This window comes from Hylobates moloch, unplaced genomic scaffold (genome assembly GCF_009828535.3).
Source record: "Hylobates moloch isolate HMO894 unplaced genomic scaffold, HMol_V3 SCAFFOLD_2, whole genome shotgun sequence".
Taxonomy (NCBI): domain Eukaryota; kingdom Metazoa; phylum Chordata; class Mammalia; order Primates; family Hylobatidae; genus Hylobates; species Hylobates moloch.
In genome coordinates this window covers 58,303,253-58,314,479 of record NW_026652277.1, presented here as the reverse complement: position 1 = coordinate 58,314,479, position 11,227 = coordinate 58,303,253, and the positions used below count along the sequence as shown (strand labels likewise).

Genomic DNA, 11,227 nt, shown 5'->3' with positions numbered 1-11,227 from the left:
CAAAAGATAATCTATCTTGACTTGAATATGTTTTTAGGGTTTTGAGTTTTCAAGTTTCAAGAAAATACAAGCAATTGAAATTCCAGGCAGAAAGACTCAATGCCTCAGGAAGATATATTTATAAATTATTTATAGTAATTTGGGACAAGTGAAAATTTCTGTAGTTGTAAAATACAGTAGCTGTAATGGCATATTTTGGCCTTTAAAGTGCCACTTTAATAATTACAACTAGATGAACATTGAGAAATAATTTGAATGTTGTATTAACCTAGAAACTTTCTATTCATTGGATGTATCCAAACTCAATGTCATCTTAATTTTCTCTTAATGGGGAATTTTAATATTATTATTATTGCTATTATCATTATGTTGGTACTTTACTGGTTCTCTGTAGCTTAATCATTGGGATGCAGATTTAAGCATTGTTGTTCCTGGAATATGGTAGCCCATTTCATTTACTCAGAAAAATGTTAAATAGCAGGATGACAGAGAGGTAAATGTTATACTATTAAAAATAATTTTATTTACAGCACTTGTCTTAGTAAAACTAAGAAACAAACACTAAAATGGAATATGAAACCTCTGTGTTTTCACAAATTTAACTGTTCTCTGCAACTAAATTAACAAATTACCTTATTCGAAATGGAACTCATAGTCTGTAATGAAAGGTGGTATAACCAACTATAGTTTCAGCGATATTTCTTTTAGAAACAGGTTATGCTGCTTCCTAATTTGCAGTTATGTTTGTTGAACTCCCGTATAGGTTTCTAGCATAGTTTGAGCTGGTGTAGTTCTCTTCACATCAATGGGAGCCTTTCCTGAAATTACATTTTGTTCTTGTTGTTTTAAGTACTTTTACATACATGATTATGCCCACAGGTAACAGGAAACCAATGTTTGAAAAGAAAACTTGATCACATTGCTAGATAATACTGGTATCCTAAACAAGTGTGTGAGCGCCCAGAGGCTTTCTGCTGCTGCCAGAAGTACATATTTTTTTGATTGGTAAGAACTGCCAGATGACGCTTCATGAAATATAAATGCAACAAAGACTCAGAGAGCTCAATAAAAACCTTCCACCCGTCAGTCTAGAAGGACAAGAGAAAGAAAGTTAAGCAACTACAGGAAATGGCTTTGGGAGTTGCAATATCGGTCTATCTTTTATTCAACGGTAGGTAATTTCCTTTTGTTTTGTTAACTTTATATCAGCGTAAAATGTGAATAGAATTTATTTTCTCTACATTAGAGAGAAGTTGGCTTCTAACAGTTGTTCTTTATGACAAAGATCGGAGTAATGAATCTGTGGATTAATTTAGTTTCTTATGTCCTGTATGTTCCTTTCCTAATATATTTGGACACCTTTTTTGAGACCTCCAGAATGTTTGCTTTATACAATTGCAGAGTAATTAATACATTTAGCCACTATACTATAGTGTTCTTATTTTTGAATTAATATGTAAATGTATCAATGGTCTTAAAAATTGGGTTTTTATTTGCTTTAATCCTAATATAGTCAATGGAATGGATGAGAAACTGTAAGGATGTTGCCCTAGTCATGTTATGGATTTCAACTGTAATAAATTTAAAAAAATAGAAATTGGAATAAACAGAATAAGAATACTTTCCATCTGTTGCTTGTACATAGAAGGAGGCTCTCTGTTAAAGATGCTTTTGCCCCCTTAATACAGCAATGACAGCTCTGACTGAAGAGGCAGCCGTGACTGTAACACCTCCAATCACAGCCCAGCAAGGTAACTGGACAGTTGACAAATCAGAAGGTATTTTCTTCCCATTTTCATATTTCACAAGACTTTTCTGAAACTTGGGAGAGAAATTTGGATTGTGATACAAGCAATATTGGCCATTTTTAATACGTATTTTATTATTAGATAATCAGCTCTTTTAGCAGGTGATTAAATTGAAGTGACAGATAAATGTGTTGGCAAATAATTGCCTTTTTAAAAGGAGGAAGTTAAGCAAATGAGACAAAGGCTGTCTTCAGTTACTGTCTTGAATGTGAAACAGGCCACATTTTCTGCTTCATTTCTGCTTGGTTCCCAGTAACCCCTGTGTGTTCAGAGACAGTTTGTCCGCATTTTGGCATTCTTGATGAGCGGCATTATATTTTGATCTGTGATTATAAGCTTTGCTGCCAAAGACATTATGGCTACAAGATGAAAAGCACTTTCCCTCATCTTTGGAATGACCTTTTCTCTTGTTTGTTTGTTTTGGGGTTTTTGTTGTTATTTTAGCATATGCTGTATTTCCTAACCACTTGTACCCAACTTTTGTTGTTGATGGTAATGATATATTTTCTTTTGCACTTAATTATTATCACAGTGGCTTCTGGATGCTCTTGAGCATCAGCGCTCTTTCTCTAATCTGTTTAAACTCTTAGAGGTGAAACTTGGAAAGCTTGTTGCTTACCAAGACCTGTGACTGAGTGGTTATGATTCTTCTGCAAGTCGCATCCTGATTGCTATGTGAAGGCTGGCAATTTGATGTAGGACAGAGGAAGCAATGTCTTGCACTCAGAGTCAGGCAGATAAAGGAAGATTGTCATATCTCAGTGTTCTTCATGTCACCAATAATTTAGAATTTTAAATGATTGTCTCGAAATATTTTACCCATTTGATTTTTTGAATATCTGTTGATTTGCAAAACGAAATCAATGTGGGTTATAGAATAACTTTTAGCCAACTATTTGTCTTCTAAGCCTTCAAACAAAGAGGAAACACCTTATTAGAATTATTATATTCCGTATTATATTATACTGGCCTGGCGCAGTGGCTCACATCTGTAATCCCAGCACTTTGGGAGGCCAAGGCGGGCAGATCACCTGAGGTCAGGAGTTTGAGACCAGCCTGGCCAACATGGTGAAACCCTGTCTCTACTAAAAATACAAAAATTAGCTGGGCGTGGTGGTGCATGCCTGTAATCCCAGCTATTCGGGAGGCTGATGAAGGAGAATTGCTTGAACCTAGGAGGTGGAGGCTGCAGTGAGCTGAGATGGTGCTATTGCACTCCAGCCTGGGTGACAGAGTGAAAGTCTGTCTCAAAAAAAAAGAAGATAATATACTGCAGAAAATTAAAGAAGCATAGTTTTCTCTCAATGACTGACTTCGTAATAGCATGCTCAGTACTAAATTTTTTTTCTTCCTTAATGGTGAACAGCAAATAAAATATTTTGAGTCACAAGTAATAATAATGGTAAAAAGGAATCCAATACAGTCATCCTCCGTTATTGGTTGAACATTGGTTCCAAGACCTCCTCCTCCTGCCCAGAGGGTACCAAAATCCACAGATGCTCAAATCCCTTATATAAAATAGCGAAATATTTGCATATAACCTATAGACACACACCCATGTACTTTAAATCATCCCTTGATTAGTTATGCCTAAAACATTGTAAACACTATGCAAATAGTTGTTATACTGCATTGTTTAGGGAATAATGACAAGAAAAGAAGTCTGTGCATGTTATGTACAGATGCTGTTTTTTCAAATATTTTCCATATGAGGTTGGTTGAATCCACAGATGTGGAACCTATGAATATGGAGGTACAACTGTATATCATTTCTGTATTTTTCCTTTGCTTTCTTGATAGAGAACTTTAATTTTTCCTTTTGCTTTTTATCTAACTTAAAAGTATCAATCTACTATCTTAGAAAAATTTTTATAAAGTTATGATCATCCTCCTCATTCTTAGGGGAAAGATGAGTCTCTCTGGTATAACTTTTCTTTAGAAATGGCTTAATTCTCACATTTTTCTACCAAATCCAGTTTCAGGCTTAGTTAATTGAACTTGTTTAGTCTTGAAATAGAAAGCACCCAGCACAGTTTAGAATGGAAAATTCTCACTGCCTGAGAATTAATTATTAAAATGATAAATTATATTCATCCTATTCAACAAAGTGAATGTGAATTAGAAGATAATGTGTGTTCTCACCAAAATAAAGTAATACAACACAGTATTTTGTTGGTAATCTTAACATCTAAAGATTTAACATTTTTAATATAAAAAAGAATGCCTTTTGAAACTGTTTTTTCCCTAACAAGTAAGATTCTCTTCATCTTAGCAAGGCAAATATGGTATACCTTTATCATAATGATAAGGAAATATGTTTATTTCTAAAAATGACAAGTAAAATGCCATTAATTCTGTTTGAGAAAAATTTAAGAATCAATAAAGTATGCCCCAAAGGACTCAATTATGCAGTTTTACCCAAGGGTCATTCCCATTGCATAAACATCAAGAATGGCATAGATATGTCTTTTGTACATCAGAGAATCAGGAATAAGGATCTTGTTTATTATCTCACAAGCGTAAATTCAAATCTTCCCAAGTGCTGACTTCTCAGGCGTAAAGGAAGAAAATCGAAATATTATGTGAGATCTTCTATATTAATTAGTATTCAGACACAAGTCTGGGAAGCATCGCGCAAAATAACCTCCTAAGTCTAGAACCAATGCTGCCACCTTTTGGCGAATTTGTTGCCTTTTCTGTCTTACTACGTTGCTTCTAAAAAATGAAACAATCATCAATCCACCTCCATCCCCTAATTAATTAATAATATGTCATATGTCCAGATGATATTAACCCAGCCCTTGTGAATACAACCTGCTAAGAGAATCAATAGTTTAAAGGACACAGCACCACCCCCAAATATCCTTAAAATTAAAAATTTATTTACATATGTATTAAAAATTTACCATAAAAGTAAGACACATTTGCTAACATTGTATCTCCTTTTCCTAGCTGACAACATAGAAGGACCCATAGCCTTGAAGTTCTCACACCTTTGCCTGGAAGATCATAACAGTTACTGCATCAACGGTGCTTGTGCATTCCACCATGAGCTAGAGAAAGCCATCTGCAGGTAAATGCAAAGAAACATCCAAATCCTAGAGACAGGAGATGAGAGTATGTCTCTGTTGTTCCATATAGCACATTTCCACACTTTTCTCTCTTTAGTTTAAAAGGGTGCATAATCTGAACATGACTTGACAGGGCTCTACATATTTGAATATCTAAGGAGTCTTTTGTCTAAACTATTCAATTCTCATTAACTAAAAACATGGTTCCCAGATTAGCAGCATCTCTTGAACCTGGGTGCTTGTTAGAATGCAGGATCTGTGCTCTACCCCAGAACTACTGAATCAGAATCTGCATTTTTAACAACATGCAAAGGTGATTTTAAGTTTTGGGGTTGTTTTCAGGATGAAATGAAGCAAACTAAGGCAAAAACATTACAGGAATATGAAGTTCTAGAGCAACTAAGATACTATTTTTATGATCATGATTTGCTCAGTATTCTCCTATGGAAGAATAGGCTAATGATTTTTCTAGAGTAGATTATGCAAGCATACTACCTTTTCCCTCTACTAATGAAGGGAAAATACGGGGCCTTAATGATCATTGGAAAATTCATAGCTGCTTCATTGCCCTTAACAGATTGGCTTTCATTTGGTATTTGCCTCTTTAATTTAAATTCTTTATTTCCATTTATTTTTTTTTTAATTTATTGAAACAGGTTATTTGTATTTCTACCACCGTAGGTTTTAAAATTAAACTTTTTTTCTTTTTTTTAAGGTGTTTTACTGGTTATACTGGAGAAAGGTGTGAGCACTTGACTTTAACTTCATATGCTGTGGATTCTTATGAAAAATACATTGCAATTGGGATTGGTGTTGGATTACTATTAAGTGGTTTTCTTGTTATTTTTTACTGCTATATAAGAAAGAGGTATGAAAAAGACAAAATATGAAGTCACTTCCTATGCATTCGTTTGACAAATATTTATTCAGCCCCTATAACATGTCAGGCATTGACATGTAAAATTTTTTTTAATTAAGAAAGAGCTGTAAATCTGGCAAAAAGTTTCTATATAACATTTTTCATGCCTTTTCTCATAAACCCAGACGAGTGGTAAAAATTTGCCTTCAGTTGTAATAGGAGAGTTTAAACGTACAGTCTCCCTTCATCCTATCTCTGTCTGCCCACATCAAAATTATAAATGAGGAGGACAACAGGCCCCAAGAAAGTAGGGACTAAGTATGTCTTGTTCAAAATTGTATATTCAGTGCCTTACACCATGCCTAGCACACAACACACACTGAGTAAATATGTGTTGAGTGAAACAAAATCAAGAAACAAGTAAAAACTGAATAAAAATGTGTGACAAACATTGGTCATTTCTTCCCAGACATCAACTGGGGGTATCTTCAGAAGATACTGTCTCCTGCTAAAAACCTAAGAAGATAATCTACAAATAATTGTAATTATTTACATATTCATTCTTATTTCTTGTTTTTTTCCACATGAGTAATTTTTCCTGAAATCCATGTAACTAGGATAAAGTCAATAAATAAAGTGAGATACCCTAACAAAAAAATACAAATACATTATTTCCCTTGCTGTAGTCTAGTAAGTTGTCATTTCTAAATGGCCAAAACTGCCTCTTCAAAATTAGAAAAGTTTGTTTTGCTTAACAAATGCACCTTAGAGAGAATCAAATCTATATTATATCAGTTGTAGATTTGCCTAAGAGACCAAGAAATGTAATAACAATGAGGGGGAAGAGGAGGAAGTAAGACTTTTCCACAACACTAAGGTGGCTCTCTGAGGTCAGATTTCCTAGAAGCGGAGCCTTCAGCTAGAGATTGCTGGCCATGTGATTGGTTGAGGGAGAACTCTACCTTTATTTTAGGTGAGACCTGTAATAAAGTAAGGAAAGCAGATGGAGCACAAGAAGAAGCTAAGCAAAGATGTGGCTTTAACTGAAGTGTAGCCCCAGCCTGATTCCACAGGGAGATCTAGAATGTGAATAGCAGTGTAGACCTCTCCCAAGGAGATGAGGCATCTGGATTTCAATATCCCATATTATTCAATCATGGATTCATGTGGGGTAAGGAAGAGGGGCTTCTAATCTCCCAGCAATCTCCTGGCAGGGCACTCAGTTGGCCATGGGCAGACTTTGGGAGAAGACTGCTGCCATGAGCCTGTTAGTGCCCACAGCTGCTGAGGGATGGGTTGACCAATAGGTAAAGGGGATCTGGGTGGGGCGGCAAGAGTAACTGCTGCAGGATGCATTTATGTAAGCTTCAATGACCTATATGAACCACAGTCAAATTCATATGGAAACCAATGCTTTGTTTCAGGTGTCTAAAATTGAAATCGCCTTATAATGTCTGTTCTGGAGAAAGACGACCACTGTGAGGCCTTTGTGAAGAATTTTCATCAAGGCATCTGTAGAGATCAGTGAGCCCAAAATTAAAGTTTTCAGATGAAACAACAAAACTTGTCAAGCTGACTAGACTCGAAAATAATGAAAGTTGGGATCACAATGAAATGAGAAGATAAAATTCAGCGTTGGCCTTTAGACTTTGCCATCCTTAAGGAGTGATGGAAGCCAAGTGAACAAGCTGCAGTGACACAAGTCAAGTTCATAGTTTCACCCTGGGTTTTTTGTTGTTGTGTGGTTATTATTCTCACTACAGAAAGACTGAGTTTCATGCTCCTGGCTATGTCATATTTGAATTTTCATGGGAATAATAATCAACCTTGCAGCAAGCCAAAGCAATGCCTTGCTTGGGTTCTTCATGTTCTTACTACCCAGCGTTTTTTACCACCTAGATGGGCCTCTCTAAGTCTATTTGCTCAATGAACCTTATCCCAAACTTGTTGTTTTCATGGTGTCTAAAAGAATGTGATGTCAGCTTTTAGAATGAAATCAGTGTTAAGGTACCTCCAGTGAACCAAACATGTGTCTTAAATCTAAGCCACTGAAAACAGAATGGAATGTCCAAGGCAAATACGAATCATACACAGCTTGTAACAACATACAGCCTTTATATGTGAAATATGGAATAAACTAAAGAGTTTCTAGAGACTGAAGCTATCTGGATATCAAGTCTGGAGTAGGCAAAGCATTTCCATTTCTACATGGATTATAAAACTTTGTGTTGGACTCATTGGTCCCTAATGCTTTTGTTCATCACTTCTTCCAGTTATCAGTGGAATTACCTGGTGACCATTCATTTGGACCGAAATCCTAGAAGTCTCCTACTGAATAAAAGTCTACTACTGGCCCTAAAATAGAAACTGAAAAACAGGACATAGAATATTTTCACCAGACCACAGCACATGGAAACTTTCCTTATCGTTTTTGAACACTTGTTAATCGATTTGCACATAGAGGGAGAGGAAAAAGAATGGAATAACAGTCAAAATAATCAGAATCAGTATCCAGGCCAGGCGCGGTGGTTCACACCTGTAATCCTAGCACTTTGGGAGGCCGAGGCGGATGGATCACCTGAGGTCAGGAGTTTGAGACCAGCCTGGCCAACATAGTGAAACCCTGTCTCTACTAAAAATACAAAAATTAGCTGGGCATGGTGGCACATGCCTATAATCCCAGCTACTCCAGAGGCTGACACAGAAGAATCGCTTGAACCCAGGGGGCAGAGGTTGTAGTGAGCCAAGATGGCGACCCTGCACTCCAACCTGGGCGACAAGAGCAAAACTCCATCTAAAAAAAAAAAAAAAAAAATCAGTATCCCTCCCTTAGTTATATTTCTGCCACTTAATTCAAACAGTCGTATGCAGGTCGCTTAATTTATTTGGGCTTTTGTTTCATTTTCTACAAGGCCCTCTTAGCTCTAAAACTTGACAGTGGAATAAGGAAATGTTTTTCCAACTCTGCATTGCCAGTGAGATCCTCAACATCAGCATGTTGAGATGGACCTCAACCCCACCTCTAACCCTGAAACACACCACTCGATATTATCTTAGGTGTATGTTTTAGTGTTTGGTTTGTAAAATAATAATTTATTTTTGAAGGAAATATAAAATATTAAAAAGTAATAATAGCTATCATTTTTTAAGATTCAATCTAAAACAATAGACTCTTTTTTTTTCCATTTGTGATGTAGATAAGCAAGACAATTTTGATCATGAGTGGTAAAAAGAGGATCAAACTTGACTATTCTTGCAATGGCAGTCCAGCAGCAAGCCTTTCATTTACATTAAATTATAACTTTTCATTCATTCCTAAACCAAACTTAAAATTCTGCTTTCCTTTGAGTAGAAGGTATTTAACTTGTTTTGTTTTTCCTTCAGAAGGAATTTAATGCAAATGGATTGCAGTCAGCACTTTCTGAATGTTTTCACACAGTATGCAAAGCTTAGGTCATACCAAGGAGTGGAGAGTTGAAGTTTCCTCCCAGTGACTCCAGTGACAGACCACACCTAGAAAGCGTTTCTCTTCCTCAGTATTTCAAAAAGATGTAAAAGAGCTGGGGAGAGTATGGGAAGAAACAATACAGGATTGCCTTTAATTAATTAAGAATTGCCTTCTGATAAAAGGAAAAAGAAATTAATGCTGGAGTCTGGAGGGGTGATAACCTTAAAGATTATAAATATTTGTTGTCTATAAATACTTATAAATTATAAACACAATATAATTAAAATTAGAACATCAGGAAAAGAATTAAAATCCTCAGGTTGCAAAACCAAAATGTTAACCAAAACAAATACTCATAGGATTCAACTTTGTTCACCTATAGAATAGTACTTATTAACAACATAAAATCTACCCTGTGAGATTGTGTGGAAAATCACAGTGTGGCTTATGATAACCATCTGTTTATGATATTTCATATAAAACAATCTTGTGATCCTGTAGTTCCTACCACTAATTTTGTAGGAAGGAATCTCTGACATTCCTATGGAGCTAGAACCACATCTGGCAATATTTAAGTACCTAAGCAGAACTTAAGAGGGAAAATGTGTAAGTATAAGATATTTGGAAATTGTTTCATTTTTTTTCTATATGTAAGAAGACCCTAAAAAGAGCCTTTCAGTAAAATTTGTGCTTTGGAACTACACTTTCAGCTATCAATCAATGTGTCATTAATTGTGGGTGGATTATTTAGGAAACAAATGCCAACATGTTTCTGGCATCTTTGACTGCATTACACTAGCCAAGAGGTTCATCAATTTCTTTCATTCCCCATTTTGTCTCTTCCCTTCATCTATCCTCCAATTATTTGAGAACACATCCTTAAGTCATCAATATTCATGAGTGCTTTATTATTTAGCATTTCAGAGTATAATGAGGACGGGGCACAGAATATAATGTCAGCCATCCTGGAGCCAGTAAATTCACAAAAAAAGTAATTAAAAATGCTTGTCATTATATTCTGTTTCCCCAAGGTAGCTTTTTGTATAGTTGTGTTTTCGTAAAGTTTGAAAAGGATGAAATTATAACATAGTTCATCTTTTAGTCTTTCCTGGCACAATACAAATCCAATCCTTTAATTTTAACATGTTCGTTTTGGTGATGTCAAGATTTCCATTCATTATATTTAATTGAGAAAAAAGTCATAAGAAAATAACAAACATCAGCAATTTAAGCTTTTGATGTTAAACATGAAAACAATTCGTCTATGCCGGGGACCATGAGGAAGCCATTTAATGTCTCTGCATTACAAAATGTAACATGCTTTCTGTGAAGTGATATAAATATTGATATCCTACTACCCACACTCATGGGAAGGGTTACCAAAATCCCTCTATTGCAAAACATCCCTCTTTCTCGCTTACATCATGGCTGCATGACATCAGGACATGAGCAGCTGCCAAGATGAACTATAAATGTTGAAACTTAATTTGCCAGTGTCTGGAACTGCTAATCTGGGTGAGCCCACATTTTTGTCCAAATCTTTGGCTCAGACCTATTCAGTAGCACATTCAGAAATGTCTTTTCTAAATTCTGCATTTTTAATTAAGTATTCATTTTTTATTAATTATTTAATCAATCAGTGCCCAGCTCAGAGTATAAGAGCTTAAGCAGTTAATTTTCTAAGAATTTTAAGGCTAGGCCCCTTGAGAATATCCATGTGAATACGTGTGTCCCATCATTATATTTCACTTCTCTTCCAAAACTAAACATGATGGATGTTCCAGATTGTCGGCAATACCCACAGCTTCCAAAGAAACATCTCATAAAGATAGAAATGTGATTATACAGTAACAAGGAGAACTGAATTGTTCAGTCAGGTCTTATCTAAACACCTCATGGCCTTTATTTGTCATTTGTTATGTCTCAGATATTATTGGGGCATACGTCATCTAGATTAAAATTTGGTTAAGTCTACAGTCAACCAGCTGTCAAACTAGCAGTATTATTGATCTTTAAGAGGTTATTCTTTTTTTTTTTTTTT

General features: G+C 35.5%; 1 protein-coding gene across 2 annotated transcripts; it reads left to right on the top strand.

Moving 5' to 3' along the window:
* The first annotated feature begins 1,050 nt into the window (after positions 1-1,050).
* EPGN (epithelial mitogen) lies at positions 1,051-7,220 on the top strand. Of its 2 annotated transcripts, XM_032150124.2 has the most exons (5): positions 1,051-1,171; positions 1,689-1,778; positions 4,761-4,881; positions 5,595-5,747; positions 7,163-7,220. In XM_032150124.2, the coding sequence occupies exons 1-5, from the start codon at positions 1,129-1,131 to the stop codon at positions 7,218-7,220; spliced, it is 465 nt and encodes a 154-aa protein (XP_032006015.1). In that variant the 5' UTR covers positions 1,051-1,128. The 2 variants fall into 2 exon arrangements, with proteins under 2 accessions (XP_032006015.1, XP_032006025.1); XM_032150134.2 differs by lacking the exon at positions 7,163-7,220 and having other exon boundaries at positions 1,689-1,751; positions 5,595-5,881.
* The last annotated feature ends 4,007 nt before the right edge of the window (positions 7,221-11,227 follow it).

Coding starts and splice junctions, on each gene's coding strand:
- EPGN (XM_032150124.2), top strand. CDS start 1,129: ATGGCTTTGGGAGTTGCAATATCGGTCTATCTTTTATTCAACG. Junction 1,779..4,760: donor GACAGTTGACAAATCAGAAG/GTATTTTCTTCC, acceptor TCCTTTTCCTAG/CTGACAACATAGAAGGACCC. Junction 4,882..5,594: donor CTAGAGAAAGCCATCTGCAG/GTAAATGCAAAG, acceptor CTTTTTTTTAAG/GTGTTTTACTGGTTATACTG.